General features: G+C 39.8%; 1 protein-coding gene across 1 annotated transcript in view; it reads left to right on the plus strand.

Moving 5' to 3' along the window:
• adamts3 (ADAM metallopeptidase with thrombospondin type 1 motif, 3) overlaps positions 1–21,098 on the plus strand; it is a 136,540-nt gene that overhangs the window by 20,418 nt on the left and 95,024 nt on the right. The window contains exon 4 of the mRNA XM_044195949.1: positions 5,386–5,542. Coding sequence (XP_044051884.1) covers positions 5,386–5,542 — 157 coding nt within the window. The remainder of the gene's footprint in view (positions 1–5,385; positions 5,543–21,098) is intronic.

Below are 21,098 nucleotides of genomic sequence, written 5' to 3' on the forward strand. Positions count from 1 at the left end.
TGGTTCGATTTCCGATGTCCTGTCCACCCCCAAGTGTCCTTGAGCAAGAGAATAAACCCAAATTGCTCCCAATGGTCAGGCCAGTGCTGGGGAGCCGGCGGCGGGACAGCCGGACAGGGAGACGGGTGCCCCGGTATGGATTTGGCCCTGTGGGCTGCTTATCTAGCGCCAGTGGATAAAGCCACAGGACGCTGTTCCTATCCACCTCCGAACCAAAGAAGGGTGCCGGTATGGCCCGGGGCATGGCGTAACTGGAGGTGACAGAGCGACTAAGGGAGTGATGGTTGTAATCCTTCGGTATGCAGGAGACACCGATAGGGAGACAGATGTAGGTTTATTAGGATTATAGCCAGAACAGACAGGTGTGCAGGTATGGAGAAGGGGAAGTCCGTTGGAGTGAAGACTCGCTGTCGTGAAGATCGCTGGAGAAGACTTTAGGGGTGATTAAGAATAGCATGTGGAGTCCTTAGATTAACGAGGTCGGACAAATGGCTGAAGTGAGTGCTGGGCTTTTATGCTGGCTGTGATTGGGTGCTCATGGGGAGCAGGAGTGTGATAGGGAGCAGGTGTGGGTGATTAATAGACGGTGGAGCCTGGCGTATCCATGACACTTGCATGGTAGCTTTGCCGCCATTGGTTTGTGATGGGGGAATGAGAGTCATATTGTAAAGTGCTTTGTCTGTGAAGGTAGAAAAGTGCTATATAAGAGCAGTCCATTCATCATTTTAGCTGCAACCTCTTGTCACCAGTTCTATGCACTTATTTCCACAGGTTTTTACTTTATTTTAGAGCCCTGAGGAGATAAGATTGTCCAGGAATCCACAAGAAAAAAACATTGTATTGTATTTTTGCTGAGGGTTTTAGAGAGAAATGTGTCTGACAGTGATCACATAGTATAACCTTTGGCCTGCTCACTCGAGTTGGGTTTCAAGCTTTCAACTTGACTTTAAAACCATCATCAGGACCAGGCAGAGGTGACGGGAAACAACTTCTAATAAATAGCGGGTGTGCTATCTTAGGCTGATCAGTTAGCCTGATGATGATATCTCAGGCCTAAACTGCTTGGAATAACACAGGAACATCCAAAAAACTGATTTCTAAAGTAAAACCGAAAGCTTGAAACTGGAGTAATGCTTATGTCCTTTTTTGGTTCTGGTTCATATTTCATCATATTTTATCTGGATGGGTCATTCACTTGATTTTTCACTTCCTGTGAGCCACGAAAGCCTTCTCGCTATGAGGCGACAGTGCTAACTGCTGGCCTAAAACAGTCACGCTGCACAGTTCTCTAATTAATAGATAATTACATTATGTTACTCCAGGTAAAATAATTACTCAAGTATTTCCTTCAATTATTCATCCAGCAGCCGTCCAAATGACTTTTTTTAATAAGGATGTTTCTGTGTGAGTGAGAGAAAATCACTGTGCAAAGAGTGACTCCATAATCCTATTTCCTTTAATTTTCTCTTTTATTTTTTCCTTTATTTTTTTGTCTGTTACAGCAGGTAACACACAGATGATGAATCATGTTGAGATAAAGATACATCTGGACAGTACTGATGCCGCCCTTGACCTACGATTTAATAATATTGACCGATTGAATATTCCTGCTTCATAGTCAGTATTATAAAGAGCCGAAGAGCCTGTTGATTGGACTTGACATATCTAATTTATTGTCAGTATTGTGGTAAATGCTGTCTTTAAATCTTTCATCATCTTAAATCTGTCATTCCAAGTACAGTATTACCAGCCCAATTACTAAAAAAAAAAATATAGAAAAAGTCTTTTCACAAATAGCTTCATTGACCTGAAAATGAACTCTCTGGCTGTACACAGTATAGTCTCATGTCCTTTTGTCCAGAAATGTTCCTTTGTGTCCTCCTAAAGGCCACAGTGGCCCAAGACAAATACTATTGGTCAATAATAACTGTACCTTGGAGATGGAACAAAATAATGAAATTTTCTCCAAATGTGTGGTCGGTAGTATTCGTCTCAGAGGTCTCAATTTCTTTTTAGAGCAACAATGTGCTTCAGTGAGCTAAAAATATCACATGTAATATTTCTACACCAAAAAACACAACATAATAAGTGTGTAATATTGCTGGCTATGGTAGTCAGATTTTGATAATGTAACGCGACACACCGTGAAACACTGCATTGTAGTTTCTTTCCTTGCATGTCAGAGACAATTTGTGTGTGTGTGTTTGGTTTGTGTGCACCTCAATAACAACATTACACTTACTTGAGTTAAGTATCCAGTTATTTTTACTAATTGTTGGACGTACTACCATAATCATTGCAGCCAAGTTGTTGCTGAATCACCAAAAAACACAATGTATCTGAACTATGGGCATATGGAAATATGTTAAACTAATGATTGTACAGGTTTTAGCTGTTATTAGATTTGATACAGCCATTCATGGTCTCCAGAGGATGAATACTAATGACTTTGTTGATCCCCTGACTTTTCCTGTAGCACCACCATGAGGTAAAAATGTCCACACACTTTGGTTCATGGCAGGATACCTCTAAACTATTGACTAATTTCCTGTTAGCTTGTTTGAGGTTACCGAGAGCCCAGACTGAAAACAGCACTTTGTTAAAAAAAATGCAAGGGCCGGTGTTGTCAGGGGCGTTAAGGTTTTCCCGTTTCAAATTGACAGTCAGCATAGTTTTTTTCAAAGCATGGCCATGGCTGTTCCATAACCCCAACCACGTGCTTATTACAGCCTTAACAAAGTACTTATTTTAACCCAAACCATGATGCTACTCGAAACCTAACCAAACCTTAACCATAACATTGTCAAATCATAAAACAGATTTATTTTTCAACGTTGATTTGTAACGGTTTTGGGAGGCTGATGACAAATCATGTCATCCTGCTGATAGTGGTGTCAGATCGGAAAACCGATTATGTGTCGTTTTAGAGGGCATGGACCAACTACGTATTTTGTCATTTAATTCAGAGGACTTGTTGAAAGGGAGGCTGTTTGATGTTCCTTAGTTTCACCACTATTCTGTTAATTGACAGTTAGGGGAAATGCACCAGCAAAAGATGGGAAAGAAGAAGACTGCTAGCTGATGGAAGCATGGATGTAAACAATGCAGGTTTCAAAGTATTGAAAAATCTCTTTGCTAATGTTTTATGAGGAAGGAAATGCATGCAACATGTTTATTAGACCTCAAGGATACGCACCATATGTTTTGGTTAGAAACACTGAATGTAAACGTAACTGTGTTTGTTTACAAGGAAACTCAACAGGGTGCGTTTAAACAGGTGTATCCAGGGCTGGAGGGTGTGCCAGCAAGTCATTTTTATCATTTTAATGTTAAAGCAGAGGTTTGATGATTCAGTCACAAGTAAATTCCGTACATTTTTGCAACATTTTAGTCCCAAGCCGATAGAAATAGATGCATTTTCAAGATATTTATTTTCGGTTTGTAGCTCCTCATGTCAACACCCATGATGAGAAATGATGCCAAATGACAGGTGGCAGTGCAGCTGGCAACCCGAATAATCCAATTTTCATGTGACGTATGTCAGCATCATAACCTGGTTTGAATACTTTGGCAAGGAGTAAACCTGGCTGCGTTGCCAGAAGAAACCTGGTCCTGTTGCAACAAATCAGACTAACACAGCATTATCGCTACATTATGATGTCAGAAAGTGGCAGCAAGCCCTACTAATTTGTGGGATGATCATGTCTGCTGCACAAGTAAGAGGTCATTTGGATGCTGAACCTTTTAATTTACTTTTACTGGCAGTTCATCTATGTATAGCACACCTCTGGACATGAATGTGTGTTAATGTGTTTATTAATGGCAGTGGGGAGACTCAGTTGCACAGTATCAAAGTTACATTTAAACTTGAATAAGAGCTTAAATTGGAGTCCAGCAAGTAGTGCATGTAAATAGGAGGCGAGAGGGTGGGAGTTGGAAATGAGTTCAGTGTGCGTGTTGGTTGCAAAGCACCATATGTGCACAGCCCAACAGAGTGTTAGTGAAGAGGCCAGAGCGAGGTAAGGCCTGCGAGGTGCAGCAGTGGAGCTGGACCAACGGATCAGCCGGCTGACCGAGAGCTGGAACAAATTCCTCTGGAGCTCTGTGAGAGGTGGCTCTGTCTGCGTACAGGTGCACAGTAACAGCATTTTTTTCTGCCAAGGCAACCCGCTCTCTGGATGAATGTGATTGTTAAACATTAAATCATTAGTGCTCCTTTGTGTCTTTGTGGATGCCGCTGGATTTCGCAGCAAAGTGACACATATTTTGAGCGCTGCACAGCCCAGATGAGCAGATCACACATATTTATTTGTCTTTGAATCAAAACATCACACAAGGCTGAGGCTTTATTAGCATTCTGAATTGCATTTTTGAAAGTTCTGAAGGGCACATTTGTAATATTTGTGTAGGGAACATGCTCAGTAATTACAGAAAATGCCTATAGATGGTTTAGCAAAGTGCAGTGCTAGGTCACATGCTCTAGCAGCTTATCATGGTGTGTTTTGACGCAGCTTCACTCGGCCTTCACACGTGTGACACCTGCTTTAGCACATCATTTGGATTTGATGAGCTGTACATCCAATTCGTTTGTACATCATTATGTTATCTGGACAGTGTAACCCTTTATTTCCAGCCTAAACTACGGGCATCACTGGCAATCTGAAGGCGCCACGTAGCGATCACAAAACAATTTCGTTCCAATGTGTCACTGATGAAGTCGAGCTTTCTGATCACCACCTAACCAGCTGATGATTGCAAACAGATTGTAAGTTGCAGGAAAAGAATCAAAACAACATGCCACAGTCTCACACGGAAAGACCTAAATACATTTTAGCAGGTAATTAGTACCTAGAAACATTCTCTCTTGAATAAATGACTAAATATTACATTAGCACATCTGTCTTTTCATTGTCATATATTTTATGCATCTATGTGTTACTAGGACATTGTTGGGTAGGGCATTATGGTTTCATTATTTATGTCTGTCTGTCTGTGTGCTCAGAAGTTAAGACAAATAAATGAAAGAGATTTAATTTCACCAGAAGTCGATGTGGCATTAGATTTTTGAAAACCCTGCTGCATAAATTTACATTAAAAAACAGATTTTTTTGAACATACTGTCACAGCTTAATACAATAATTATCTTGATTGATTTGTTACCCTATTAGCATTGGTGCTTAATAGATCACGGTAAATTATGGTTGGGCGTAAAGAGGTCTAATGCCACTTTTTGGCAATGTCAGAGCCTTAATGCTATTCAGGTATTTGGTGAGCAAGTTTCCATATCTGTCCATGCATACTCTTTCCTCTCAGTACAGAAGCAGGTTCACATGCTGAATGAGTAGCGTGGTTCTGCACACTCACTGAAATGGTAATGTGTTGCAGGCTGGGATGATCCGCACTGACTCAGATGAGTACTTCATCGAGCCGTTGGAGAGAGGCGCTCAGGAGCTGGAGGACCAGGGCAGGGTCCACGTGGTTTACCGCAGGTCGGCTCTGCTGCAGACCCCATCCGACATTTCTGTGGACTACCAGATACAAGGTAGGACATGCAACCGCAACATTTACTGCTACTGGGGCAGATAGCAGTCCAGAGGGTGTTGCTTCAGTAGTACTGCTAGTACTTTTACCTACTGCTGTTATTTCTATGATGACACTACACTACTTTTTATACTACCACTGGCCAGTTCATAATGTGACTTTCTGTTTTGGTTTAATCTTTCAGATGAAGTGAGGAGTTATATTTAGGGTTCTATAGTCAAGCAATCAATTTTCTATAAATAATCAATGCTTAATTCAACTCAGTGATGTGTGTCATATGATACGACCTGCTGTCAAACTCAAACATCACGCCCATATGGGAAAACCTACTGACTTCTCTCAAACTGTTCAATACAGAAAGAAAAATCACTTGACGATATGTCTTCACAACCACAAAACTGGTTAGCTATTGTATATCACCAAAATAAAAATCAAAAACTGTTTGTTCACATATGACACAAGGAATTATACTTCATTATATTCATGGATTTAGATGATGAATCTGATAGAAAGCTGGGAGGCTTTTTATGAAAAGCGGATGGTTTTTGTAATTATTTTCAAGAAGGGGGGGGCATTAGCCTGGTCCCAGACCTATGAAATACTGCCCACAATTTTTCATCGATTCAGATTTGGTGTTGATGGCTTTGTGATGAATAGGGACATCATCTTCCTTTGCCAGAGCCAGAAAAATAGCTACATTCATGAAAATTAGAGACAGAAAAAATTGCCAAAAATTGTGACATTTTGACAAGAGATTGACTCAGCTACACAGGTTGTTTTAAGTCGACTTAACAGAAATAACTTTTAAATATTGTATATCTGGGATCGTTATGGGAAACTGCTCCTAGCAACCACTATCACAGCTTCTGTGTTGACTGAAAATGACGTCAATGGGGCAGATGTGTCACCAGCTAGTGATTGCTTAGGGCAAAACAAAATAACCTCCTTCCAAACAGAAATCAGCTAACATGAACACAATGTCAGGCTGAATATGGAAGTGAAATTAAATGGCACTTCAGTCAGATTATCAGGCTGGGATTGCATCCCCTTCCTTCCCTTTTCTGCCCTGCCTAGTACTGCAACTACCACTTCTTCTACCGCTTCTCCTACAAGACAGTCTATAGGTTACTAGTGTTGGTAATAAGGCAACTCTTTTTTTCTGCTGCAATAACAATTAGTGCTTCTTGTAACTTATACCTATGCAGCTGTTGCCATTATCACTGTGACTAACTTACTACTTCTTATTACTGTTTAGTACTATTTCTACTAGTACTGCTAGAGTAGCATGTTTCTTACAGGGCCATCCAGAGGGTACAAGTGCTAGTGGTAATGCTACCACTTCTACAACTACTTTTACTACAACTACAAGTACAACTACAAGTACAATTACTACTCTCAGACATGGAAGGTCATGCTTGACCTGACTTGGGAACAGTATGCATGACAAAAAATCTCATCTCAAAGGTCAACTTATTAGCTTTCGTAAGCTTTCAACCATGTCTCATGATCTTCATCAGCTAATAGACCTGATTCAGGTGACAGTCCTTCCACACTTCACACGTCACATGGTGAAAATGGACCCAGTTCCATTTGCCACCGAAGACCTTGTGAGATGCAGTTAAAAGCTCAGAAAAAGCTAATGATTTTTTTGTCACACAAATTACTCGTTCACTACTGCAGCTGCTGCTACCATTATTATTAATGCTGACAGATGTCACTGCTTGCTCTAAATACACAGCTTGCCCTCTATTTATACCAAACAAATGTCACTGTTGCTGCTGATGGAAACATGTAATGCATCACATCCAATGTGCCCAGAAAAGACTTCTTTCTGTGAATCACTTTGTGTTTAGGAACAACAAATGTTAGAGCTTCCATGAGTCACTTTTTATGTTTTATCAATTTGCTATAAGGAGTAGTAAAAATTGAAAGTTATTCATATTAAAAGGTTTCCCAGTGAGCCAAAATATATATTAATCCTTCCATTGAGAGTCACACTCAGTTGGTAAAAGTACTTGGCTGAGTCGCGCTCCATCTAGATTTGGCTGTGGTGTAAACAGAGCTGAAATACTGGTTTTGAGCCAGACAGGCTGTATCATCATGTGCATGATGTGCATATGTATGCTGTGCTGATGAATGCATGAGAGTATGATCTGAACTTGTCACAGCAGCTTCTGACAGACTCACTAAGCGTTGCATATCCTTTGAGATTTCCACATAAAATCATCTGCCAGTGGAGATATTTGCCCTGATTGCTGCTATAGAAACCATTTTCTCTGACTTCACAATGGGTCAAAACTGGCAGTAGTTATTTAAGACATTATGGAGCATCTGAATTCATAAATAGAGATTGGAGAAAAAGGGATTGTTTTTGGCTGATAAAGTTCATATCTCCAATAGCTCCAAAGGTTTGAGGAGCAGCAGCTGTTGCGCTATATTGAATATTGAATAAATAAAAAAGACATTATGAAGTAAATAATAATGTTATTTCATCATTCATTTTCATAATAAATGACGTTGCATACAGCTTAGTGCAGTGAGGAAGAGATCTCCTAAATTTAAGACACATAAAACGTAGATAGAGAAATATTTGGCCAAATAATCACAAACTCACTATAGGGACATTGTGTATTTGAAGTAAAAAGTTTTTAAACTTTTTCTTTTAAACCTACAAATGGAGGGAGAAGATAAAATGAACAATTTAAATATTTACAAGATCAAAGAAAATATTTACATATTTACAACATGTAGTAACATCTTAATTCAGTGAGAGAGAGAGAGTGAGAGAGAAGCACAAACAAACTATTTACATATTTCAAGCTATAAACATCCTACTCCAGAGATCCGGAGGGAAAGAGTGAAGACGCCACACACTGACTACAGCGCGAGAGGAGAGGAGGAGAGACACTGTGAAGAGCCGCAGCATGCATGGGAATGAATTACAATATAATATATTTAAATATATTTCTCGCCTTTTCCCTGATGGTCTGAATAGGCCGCTAAATTTGTCGCTAGTCGCTTTTTAGAAATAAATTCGCTAAGAGGGTCTGAAAAGTCGCGAAATCTAGTGACAAAGTCGCCAAGTTGGCAACACTGGTTATCTGCCTAGCCAGCTAATTAGCTAGATCGGCTTGTGAGCTTGGATTATTACTCAGCATCCAAGTAGACTTTTTTTGAAGAAAAAAAGTCTTTCTTTGAAGAATATCATAGATATTCGAAGCAAATCTAAATTGACCAGCTAAAGTTAGCTGCTTCTATTCACACCGTCTCTTCACTTTGATGCTGAATAATAAACAGTGTTGGGGGTAACAGTAATATATTACTTTTAGCAGTAACAAAGTAATATAATGCGTTACTAATAGTATTCTGTAATATTATTATTATTTATTTATTTATTATTTGGTATATTATTATTATAATATATATATCCAACGGGGAGGAATAAGCAAAATCGTGGTGGAAATAAACACAACAAGGCTGTCACAAGCAGCAAACGACGATCTGGTGATCTGAGAATGCTTTTGTATTTGAATTATTGATGGAGAAGAAGATTCAGTATGAAGCTGCACTGATTGCAGTGATCACAGGAGGTTCTTGGTGTGTGCAGTATTGTTATCAGATTCTGTGAATGCATGTAAATGGTCAACTAATTATTTTATGAGCTGTAATCAGGAAGCTGCAATGTAGAGAAGCTTTCCATCCCTCCAAGTGACAGGAGCGGCAGGAGATTTAGAATCAGCTTTATTGCCAAGTGGGTTTTTGGTGCAAAACAATAAACATAGTAGAAATATAAAGAAAGATAAAGCAAGTACTGCAGGTCAAGAATCATAAATATAAAATAGAATTGACAATAATAATATTAAAGAATACTAAAAAAATATAAGAGAATAAGAATATGTACAATATATCTAGTTATTTAAATTACAGTTAAAGTTTGTGCAATGTGCAAAGGTTTACAGTTTTACTGTACTTGTTGATGAGGCCGGCTGCAGACCGAAATAAACTGTTTTTGTGGCATGAGGTTTTGGTCCTGACGGACTGCAGCCTCCCACCAGACGTGACTGTCTGAAACAGTTTGTGTCCAGGGTGGGAGGGGTCAGCCACAATCTTTCCTGCTCGCCTCAGGGTCCTGGAGGCGTACAGGTCCTGGAGGGAAAGTAGATTGCAGCCAGTCACCATCTCTGCAGAGCGAATGACACGCTGCAGTCGGCCCTTGTCCTTGGCAGTGGCAGCAGCGTACCAGATGGTGATGGAGGAGGTGAGGATGGACTCAATGATGCCGGTGTAGAAGTGCACCACTTCAGCTGCCGCAGGAAGTACATCCTCTGCTGGGCTTTCTTGGTGAGCTCCCACTTGAGGTCCTGGGTGACGATGGTGCCCAGGAAGTGGGCACACCTGTAGGCGGACTCATCCCCATCACAGATGAACCCAATGAGGGTGGTGTCATCCGCAAACTTCAGGAGCTTAACGGACTGGTGACAGAATGCAGTCTTGGGGGGAACTGGTGCTGATGGTCCGGGAGTCAGAGACATGTTTCCCAGCCTCCTGTTGGACAGGAAGTCTGTGATCCACCTGCAGGTGGAGTCAGGCACACTCAGCTGGGAGAGCTTGTCCTGCAACAGAGCTGGGATGATAGTGTTGAAGGCGAAGCTGATATTCACAAACAGGATTCTGGCGTAGGTTCCTGAGGAGTCCAGGTGCTGGAGGATGAAGTGGATGGCCATGTTTACTGCATCGTCTACAGACCTGTTGTCTCTGTAGGCGAACTGCAAGAGGTCCAGGAGTGGGTCGGGATGGATTTGAGGTGGGACAACACAAGGCGCTCAAAAGACTTCATTACCACAGAGGTCAGGGCGACGGGTCTGTAGTCCTGTGGTCCTTGGTTTTTAGGGAACAGGGATGATGGTGGAGGATTTGAAGCAGGCTGGCACATGGCATGTCTCCAGTGAGGTGTTAAAGATGTCTGTGAACACCGGAGACAGCTGAGCAGCATAGTGCTTCAGGGTGGATGGAGAGACACAGTCTGGCCAATTAAATTAAATTTAAATTTCCACACATGAAGTGATAAGATGAACATGTTTCATCTTATTCCTTCATGCATTCACTCCATTTAGAGAAACCTGGACTCCCCGCTGTCACCTCTTTTTCTTCTCTGATGTCTTTGAAATTAAACACCACGGAACAGCCAGATGTGGTAAACATGTGGTGTACAGTGCTAAACAACATGCTCATGTCCTGATGTGACCCTTAATAAGTAATTATAATCCCTGTGTTAATTCTGTGTCAGAACAACCACAGCAGATGTGTGTCCTACTGCTGCAATATTTTTTCAGAAAATCAATTCCACTCAACACCTGTTAAGTGTTTACAGGTTACATGGATGCTAACGTATGATAGTCAAAGGAGATAAAGGTTTGCTGCTCCTCTTACACAAATTAAGCATCTTAGTGAATGTAAAAACAGCTTGGTAGTGTTAATTCAATCTAAAAATATTTTTATGTGGCACAAATCTGCTCAACAGCCCAGACCCACTTCTTAATACAGTGTTCATTTGACCATGATGGCGTGCCACTTGCTACATAGCAGCAAGGGAGTGCAGGTGACATATGAGGTGGGAGGTGTGACATTAACCAAAAAGCATGCTGCGGTAAACTTTGATTTCATCTTTTTACAGCTATTAAGTGTTGCCAGCGACAGTGCAGCGCCTTTTCCATTTGGATTCAGCCAACACAAGCCATGGGAAATTGACAAGTACATGATTGTGAATATTAAACATTAAGAGTTGTAGTTGCTTGTTGCCTCTTTGTAGAACCCTGTTTTAGAATCCTGCTTATACATGGAACAACAGTTCATTTTAAAAGAAGTTAATTTGCTTTCAGATTCTAGGTCAATTTTGGATTAATTCAGCGACACTGTCACAGTGTTTTTTTGCAGATTGTAATGACGTTGCATTCTGAAAAATACTACAGCTCAGATTTGTGCCTCTGGCTGCCTTCTTTACCACAGCAATTGCTTCTGAAGCTCACGGATATCACTGTATTCAGAGCAAATCCCCATGTCAAACTGATCTGAAATAATCCATTTTAGGTTTAAATATTTTTAACCAATTGCAATAATAAGCTTATAGTGTTAAATAATTAAGGAGATTCCACTGCTTCTATGTTACGTAAAATTGAGGTAGTTTAGAAGTGAACAATGAGGAAAATACTTCTATTACTGACTTAGCTGCTCTGTGTGAACTGACATTATGAGTTATGGTGGAGCAAGAGCTGGCAGGAGAGTGGAATTTGCAGTGCCGTAACGGGGTTTCTCGTCTGTTTTCTACCTTTTTAGATGTTGTTTTAGAAATGTTGAACAGTGACAATGAATAACAATTTTGATTTGAATAATATTGCTTGCTGTGCTCAATTGTGAAGTTGGGAACATTTCTTTGATACAGATTTTGTGGAGCAGGGTTTCAGTATTAGACCAGCATCACATGACAAAGACTCACCATGCAGACATGTTCAATACTCTCTCAACATTTTAAGGCCGACCTGCTACTTCCATCATGGGAAGTTACCAAGTGCAGTTTTACCTTATTACATGAGATATAGCATTAAGCTATCTAACAAACAAGTAAAAAACAACCTTCTTCTCTTGACTAATAAAGGGTTAACATTGATCCTGGCAGGTGCTGTGGAAGATTATTTGCACTGTACAGCAGAACCATCACCGCTGTTTGATTCTTGGAACTGCTCCCGTCTTGTGATATTTTGGTGTTGATTGGATTTCATACCTTGAACCAATGTTATGTCCTGTGACTAGAGGATTGTAAAATTGATTTTCCAGACTCACTCTGGGTGACGGCAGCGGGTGAGTAATTCCTCCCTTCTCTTAACAAGAACTGCTCTGATGTCTCTGAGCGAGGCACGTCCTCCATTTGAGAAGCGGCCCAAGCAGGTGAAATCTGCAGCTTTCATGGGTGTTATTTTGTAGGTTAAAACTTTATTTCATATAACAGTACATAAGAGTTTTCCTGACATTGGAATATCTAATCTAAGCCCATGATTCTCCTTGGATCCACATGTAATGATTTTCATATATTTCACTTTAATGAATTTCTGATCATACTGTAGACAAGGCAGCACTGTGTACGTCTGTTTACCACACTGGGAGCTGATGGTATGCAACCTTTGATATGTTTGCATTTAATGTCAATGATATTGAATAGTTTCTGTGAATTTATACAATGAGCCAGAGTCCTGGTTTTCCTCCAGGCAGTATTAGATAAGTCAACATCCACTGTGAATGGGCTTCACAGGAACAGAGAGGGCGAGGGGAGGTTAGAACGTGTTGCTTGCCTACAATCCTCCTGATCTCAGTAGTGTGTGCGGTTAAGACGCTGTGTTTGTTTCAGCACCTCTTTCTCCTGAGAGTCAGATTAAGAGCAGCAGCGGTTTGTGAAAACAAAGATGCTGAGGAAGCTGCACCTTAGCAACACTTGGCTTCCCAGAGTTTTGCTCAGAGTAACTGTTTTTTTCTTTAACTTATAATGTGCATGAAAAGAAACTAGATGGCCAAAAGAATGTAGACACTTTAACCAAGTATGTTATCTGTGATAAAATATTTAAAGCTCAAGGTTCTCATACTAACTTTTACTAGAGTTTCAACAGTATCCCATAGCTTCTACAGCAAATACAACTTGCTCAGGTGTCATCACATAAATTAAAGGGACAGTGCACCCCAAAATCATAAATACATAATTTTCCCCTTACCTGTAGTTCTATTTACCCATCTAGATTGGTTTGGTGTGAGTTGCTGAGTTTTGGAGATATCGGCCATAGAGATGTCTGCATTTTTTGAATGTAATGGGACTAAATGGAACTTGGCTTGTGGTGCTCAAAACACCAAATAAATAAATTTGAAAAACTCATTACGAACAGCATTTCAAACTCTTTTCTTTTGACCGATATTTCCTACATAAAACTGCTCACAGCAAGGTCTGTGGATTATCTTAAATAATCGGGTCATGATTTCTGGAAAGAGACATTGGATAAATAGCACTAGTAAGTAAGTAAGTAAGTGGAAAAATCTGTATTTTTGATTTTGGGGTGAACTATTCCTTTAAGCACAAAACTTCACATCATAATGTTGGTCCAGAAAAAAGCTAGTGAACTTTGAGGCTAGAATATTTTATCAAAGATTTGTGTTTCCAAGGCCAAGAATGAATCTTCATGCTTAAGAAGTACTTCATGTATGACATGAAACACACACATTTCATTCCAAAATCCTGGTCTGCTGCTATAACAGCCTCCACTCTTCTGGTTTCAGGCCAGAGTGAGGTCCAACACTGATGTTGGGCGATAAGGCTGAGTTCAGACAGACAGTATAGCACTGTGTGAAAAAATGCAGCCCACCTTTATCATGTTGAAACAGGAAAGGGCCTTTGCCAATACAGAGGACCCAGCTAAAAAAAAGGAGGGTCATCCAGCAGCAAAGTTGAGCCTGGTTCAATTTTTGCTGTAACACAATGCAGTGTCATCTAGCAAGGTTTCAAATCTAGCAAACTTTCAGTCTCAACTTCCTTATAGTAGTAGGTGCATAGTGTTTTGGCATTTGATAAGCCTTCAAACTCATGGACCTAGGAAACTGATCTTTCTGGGTTGATTTTCATCGTCATACCTGATACAACAAACCCCTATTAACACATTTCTTTAATGCAAGTGGCAGTCGGTGTTCCAGTTCATCCCAGAGGTGTTGGATGGGGGTTGAGGTCAGGGCTCTTTGCAGACCAGTCAAGTTCTTCCACACCAAACTTGGAAAATCATTTATTTATGGACCTGGCTTTGTGCACAACACAAACAGGAGAGGGTCTACAAGACTGTAGAATTGATAAAGCATGTCCACATACTTTCAGCCATAAAGTGTATTTTTCAGCATGGTTTTTGATTAGGGTCGACTTTCGCTTTCAGCCGATAGTGAGGGAGTATTGTAAACTTTTGTTAAGGTTACCTTGACTGTGGGAATTGTGCCTGTTGCGGCCTCACCTATAACAAAAGATTATCTCGCCGTTTGTGGAACAAGATTCTGAATAAATAACTCTCAACGTCTTTGCTTAATTTCTCAGTTTTAACAATTCAGTTTGTAGAAACGGGATTCTGCTGACACTCCTGCAAGTAAAACAGCCGTGAGCATTTTCTGTTTTCCTATATAACAAATTTCTGTGATATGAGATGCCAAAGAAAGCAAACAAAAGCCAGAGGATTACACATGGAAAAGTGCTAATAATTATCCAAAACATTGTTTCTTTTCAGAGCTCCACTGGATCAACAGTTTGATTCATGGAAGAGATTTTTATCTGAAAAGGACTCTTACAGATCACAATGTTGTCCATGTTTGAAAGTTACCATAAATTTTCTCACTAGGGACTCAATTACTTATCTTCTGGTATTTTGTAAAAACTGGACTAGCAATACAATTCCTTTAAATGGTGCTTACTTCATATTATCTTGCAAAATTTAGACTGCAGTAGATCACACACACTATGAAAATATTAAGTAAGTACATAAAGTTAGGGTTTTAAGTTAGTTCTTGTTTAATGCAATTTAAAATTGTTAGATTTTTTTGCCTGCATGTCGGCAGGTTTTCAACACAGGCTAAATATCTGTACAGGAAGGGATAGGGGAGAGTGTCAGGGTTCTTTAAGTGGATTTAAGGATGTTTTTCCACAATGGACATCACAGATATTGATATCTCCAGAAAGGGAGTCACGCTGAAACTAAAAATATGCGTACCATGTCTGTATGTGAGTATGAAATGTACGAGTGTCCAAAAAAAAAAAGGAACGTTGAAAATCTACAATTCCATGGCAACAGGGTAAACTCTATTGGCTCATGAAGATCATGTAATATGATAAAAAAAGCTCCAGAACAGCTACAAAGTTTACCTTGTGATGAGATTGTTTGCTCAACCAAATGAAATTGGTGTTTGTACATCAATTGCAAAATGAAATCACATTGTAGACTTTCTGTCAGCAATGATTCTGAGAAAACGCTAATCCCGTACTGCTCACACCCCAGTCCTGTATCCATCCTGTGAACGCTCTCTCGCACTGTGAATACTCCTGATTTTCCCAGAGGGCTCAAAGGAACACGCAAACAAAAGATGAGAGATGCTCACTGTGAGCAAAGAAGTTTTCTGGAGCAAAAACAACAAACAAATGGAAAACGTGCCTGGAATCACAAAGTGAAGGGGACTGATTGTGTTGGTGATAAATTGACACACCTCCACCACCTTCAGCTCTGCTCCTTGGTGGAAGAGAAGAAGTCCTCGGGGTGACTCTTACTATGTATACCAGGTAAAGGCATAAAGAAAGATATTCAATTCTGCTTTTGTCCAGGTTTCCAGGTTTCTGCCGCATGTTGGTGTTTCTCCAGGGAAGCTCCAGTAATTTCCCACAAACCTCAATGTGTCTGCAAAAGCGAGTTGTAATAGATCAAACAATTTCTCTGAAAGCTCGAGGAGTGAGAAGGCTCGGCTCAGGCTCATCCAGCCGGGGAGTAGACTTTATTAGTAGTATTACTATTGTCATGTATCTACTCGAGGTCTTCCTTGACAATAATAATTAAAACATGTGACCTTTTGTCATAAGGGACATTCCAGATTTGTTGATCAATTTTTATTATTTTCCCTCTTCCATAAATCATTATATAGTAAGACAGCTACAGTATATGTCATGATCAAAAGATTACATCCTTTTTGCATCATTTTGTTATAAAACTCCATGGTACTATAGGGTGTATGGCTCAAAAAATCACTTTAGAAATTGTGGCCAGATATGTAGATATATTGTACTTTTTTCTTCACTATTCTGACTTTGACTCGGCTTTGTATAAAGATGGGCAGGTGGAGCGGTACAGTATATTATTTTCATTGCAGCAATGCAACATAGACAATAAGAAGAAAAGTGCTGTTTATATAAAAGCAACATTAATGTGCACATCAACTTAGTGACTAACAATAAACTGTCTCTACAATATAAATCAACAATTTGGCACCCATAGGAAGAACAAAAATGCCGGTATTTCAAATGAAAACATTTAGCATTTTTACATCAACGCTTGACCAATACTGAATTTATGAGGCCAATACTAATATGGATATTTTACATGATATTTTACTGATAACAATATATCAGAAAATATACATTTTTTTTAACATAATCGCATAACATAAACAAATATTTTTGACAAGTATTCCTTAAAGTTGGTTATTAAGTGGTGTCCAAGATACTGTATGTACTGAACAGGATATTTTAACTTGTCAGTGATCTCTGATGGACAAATAATGTAATGGTGACACAGTTTGTAAATTACATTAAACATATCTTCAGCATTTTTATATAAGCGAACGTAAAAGGACACAACCAAGTGAGATTTGTGTTGCAAGAGGAAGGAAAAGTTTTGTGGGTCATGTAGTCTTAAATTTGAGGAAACTTGCACTAACAGTTCCTCTAACACTTGATGATAATATATAGGGCTGCAACTAACAGTTGCTTTCATTATCAATTAATCAGTCAATTATTTTTTTCCCAATAAGTTAATTAATAGTTTATTCTTTAAAAAGTCAGAAAATGTGAAAAATGCAAAAAACACAATTCCCCAAGAGTCCAAAACCACATGGTATTCTGTTTTTATTACAATCACATAAAACAAGAAAAATAGCAAATCCTCACACTGCAAGAAACTGCAACCTGCAACATTTTTACATTTTTTCTTGATAAATGACTCAACCAACTGATTGATTAAATTATTTATTAAATTATTATTATTAAAATTGTTGCTGATTAATTTTCTGTCGGTCAAGTAATCGATTGATCAATAATAGCTATAGCTCTAATAATACATAGAAGTTTAAAATGCTACCTGGAGCCCCCCTAATAGTCAGGTTATCACACACACACACACACACACACACACAGTCAATCGTGTTTACAGAGGGGTGTGTATGATCCCAGTGTGCTCCTGAGCTGATCTCCTATTATCTGGCCTGACGCCCAGGTGAGAGATTCACCCTCTGCAGCACTTGGATATTAGGTTTTATTTTCACATGGTAGTGAAAATACAGTGAGAAACTAGTGAAAGACCTCGTGTCTGAGGGCGTATCGATGACTTTCACGATCCGGTGGCGCTCAGGAAAATAAGCCGAGCTCTGAGAGAGACAGACAAAGAAAAAAAAAGATTCAGAGGGAGAGAAAGAGAGATCCTTACGGTAAAGGAAAACGGTGATTTATATTTGTCACACAGATGTGTTTAGCAGAGTGGGGACTGGCTGAGTGTGGAGGAATTTAGTGAGCTGGCAGGAATGAAAAACATTCAGGGGAGGAAGAGACAAAAAAAGCAAAAGAAAATAGTCTATAGTTTATAATCTTGCTAAAAAATTGCCTGAAAATGTGATCTAGCAGGGAAGGGGAGTAAATAAAATGAAGTCTGTAATTCGCAATAGACGATAAGCTGGAGGAAGACACCTTCACCGCTGCTGGCTTACTATTACTTATTTACTAATTATGAATAGCTGTGAATAGCTATTACTAATAGCTATTCACTATTACAGCAGACAACTCACAAGTGCAGCTGAAGCAGACACAAATCTCAGTGTAAAACCTTCCAATTTTCCCCTGTTAGACCTATACAGTCCGGAGGCAGGTTAGAAAATGCACGCAGAACTTATTTCATTGGCCCATCGCAGCTGTTAAGAAATCGATTTTGAGGTTGGGTCAGGTAATTACTTCATACATTGTAGTTAGCTTCCTCTTGTGGGTAGTCAGGGCAGAGGGAATTGAATGACTTAAGCTGCTCAGTCAATGTGTCCAATGCAAAGTAGGGCGCTGCTAAACGCAAGCATGTGTGCTCAGCAAACCTCGCCTGGAAGAAAAGGTTTTTGCAAGGTACCTGTGTGCTTGGCTCTCTCTTTACGCTTTTGTGTGGAGGTTGAACGTACACAGCCTGGCCCTTTTTTCTCCCTGACTTTGAATGCAGATACTGTACTCTTTTGTGAGAGGATCAACCAAATCAGTCCTCCTCTTCGGGATCAGGATTCCTTTGATTTCCAGAAGAGCTCCACAAAAGCTTCCAGAGGTCTGCGTTAAACCAGTGATGTCGGTGAAAGATGAATGCTGTTTGATCATCTGTTTCCAGGTGAAGCAGACGGAGGTCACGCTTCTTTCTTTCTGAGAAGGGTTTTATGTCTGCCACGGGCATGTGCCAGACTGAGAAATGGAACAACTTGTCACTTGCTGGCTGTAAGAGATGGTACTCTTGGGGATGAAAGCCAAGTGGTTTTCACTTGTGGAACTTGTGAGGCTCAGCAGTTATGTTCCTGAGATCTTCAGGAAAATGCACACTTGCTTCTCTTTCTAAATTGCATTTGAGCAAGGTATATCACATTGAACTGCTCTAGTGAACCTGCTCAGTGGTCATTATTAGGAGATAGGTTAATGTCATGCTCATGTAGGACTGATTGTTTCCAACAACATCCAAGTCATAGTTGGCCAACCCTCTGCACTGCCCCTTTTACTCAATGCACCAATCATACATAGCTAATCGTGAACCCACTAAACCTCTGACAACCTTGATTCCGTTCTAATGCTCTGATTCAGCCACCGAGTGCTTACATAAACATGCCTTGCCTTGGGGATATGTAACAGCAGGGATGGAAAGCGTACTAGAATATTATACTCAAGTAAAAGTATTGTTACTTTAAAGACATTTTACTCAAATAAAAGTAAAAAGTAGGTCAGTTAAAATGCACTCGTTACTGCGTTTGTTGTTGTTTGTATAACCATTCTGTGAGCCTTGAGCACCACAAAGTCCTTTACAATCTGCACATTCATTCTCAAAGCATAATATAAGCAGTCCACTCAACCTCTCTGTCCCACTATAACCAGTCCACTCAACCTCTTTTGTCCCACTGCGTTCCTCAAATAGTTTTCAAAGTTTTGAGCTGAATGAGCCCCCAGCATACATCTCACTGAAGGTAGAAGTAAATGTAGAAGTCACCGCTGGAGGATCCATCATGAGCGTCTTTGCATTTAGCATGTTAGCCAGACCCAGCGTGCGTTTGTTGGTCATGCGACATTGTGGGTGTGTTTCATTTGGGTCACTAAAGCTGCATTTCCACCACGCATTCCAGTTCAGTTCCGTTCGTTACACATTAGAACGGTTATTTTCGCATTTCCATTGGCAAAAGTTGTGGATGGTACTAATAGAACCTAGCACACTGATCCGGGACTTAAAGGTGGAACAAGAAACACTGCAGTCCATTAATTGGTCAACAGAATTTTTACTTCTTGCGCGACACAGGGATGCATAAACTCTTGTCTCCTTGTTGTAATAAACAGCCACATACCGAGAAGAAAGAACACAAATATGATGTCATGCTACTTGACGCGGCTATCTCTCCTACATTTAAGAGTACTGTCTGCGGTGGAAACGCAAAACAGATCTAGGGTTTAGGTAGGTACAAGTTAGGTATGTGTTTCAACGGTACTATACCGAACGTGTTTGGTGGAAACGCAGCTTCAGCGTGCTCAGTGGGTGCTGCATTAAATCAGTGATTTATTAGGGTAGATGCAATGTTTTTTTAACTGTACCGAGGTACAGTGCTAACCTTACCATACCCCATAATGTCATGATCCTTAATTTAATTGCATTGTTGTGCTCTTCACTAACTTCTGGACCCGGTCCGGGTGCCAGTGAACATAAACACGAAGAACATGTATGTTTCAGAGTGTCAGCTGAGTGCAGAGTGTCACCTCTCTGGACACGGAGCTCTCTGGAGCTCTGCCCTCCTGCTTCTTCTCTGCTGCAGCTGCTGATTTGGCTCCTTTCTTTTGTTCCTTTCTCACATTATTTATCAGGACTTTTTAATGTGACTTTTGTTCTTTGTAACGGATGCGACTTGAAATGTAGCGAAGTACAATACTTGTGATAAAAAGTACTGAAGTAAAAATAAAATTACAGATACACAAAAAGTACAAAGTACACAAAAAATGTCTTTGTTACGAGAGTATTTGTAATGTGTGTTTCCTCCACGCATGTGTAACAGTGACACACAATATCTTGACTTTGTAGACTAGGATCAATTGTAATTATGACAGGGATAATCAGATTTTTCTGAAATCACCAATATATTCTAAAAATAATATAGGCTTACCTGAAAACAAACATGCATGCCTCGCCTCATCTAGACTCTGTTGTTCAAGGTGATCAAATGCTGATTTAATGATTTAGTACTATATTGACCACGTACAGTATTTAGTAACCCTCACACGACAAACTCTACCATTATACCGCAGTCACACAGTGAACACAGTGTTCAAATTATACCTGTTATTAGAAGCCAGTAATAGAGAGTTTTGCTAGCAAAAATGTGTTAGCTAGGTAGTATCACTTGAGATATACTCTTAAGAATTATAGCTAATGTTTGTGCTTCTTTTCCTTTTTTGTCAGTATTTATTAATGCCAGTGTGGTTCTGATTTGGAATCAAAACAACGATTTAAAGTAAAGACTAAGAC

The sequence above is a fragment of the Siniperca chuatsi genome, linkage group LG5 (assembly GCF_020085105.1).
Source record: "Siniperca chuatsi isolate FFG_IHB_CAS linkage group LG5, ASM2008510v1, whole genome shotgun sequence".
Lineage (NCBI taxonomy): Eukaryota > Metazoa > Chordata > Actinopteri > Centrarchiformes > Sinipercidae > Siniperca > Siniperca chuatsi.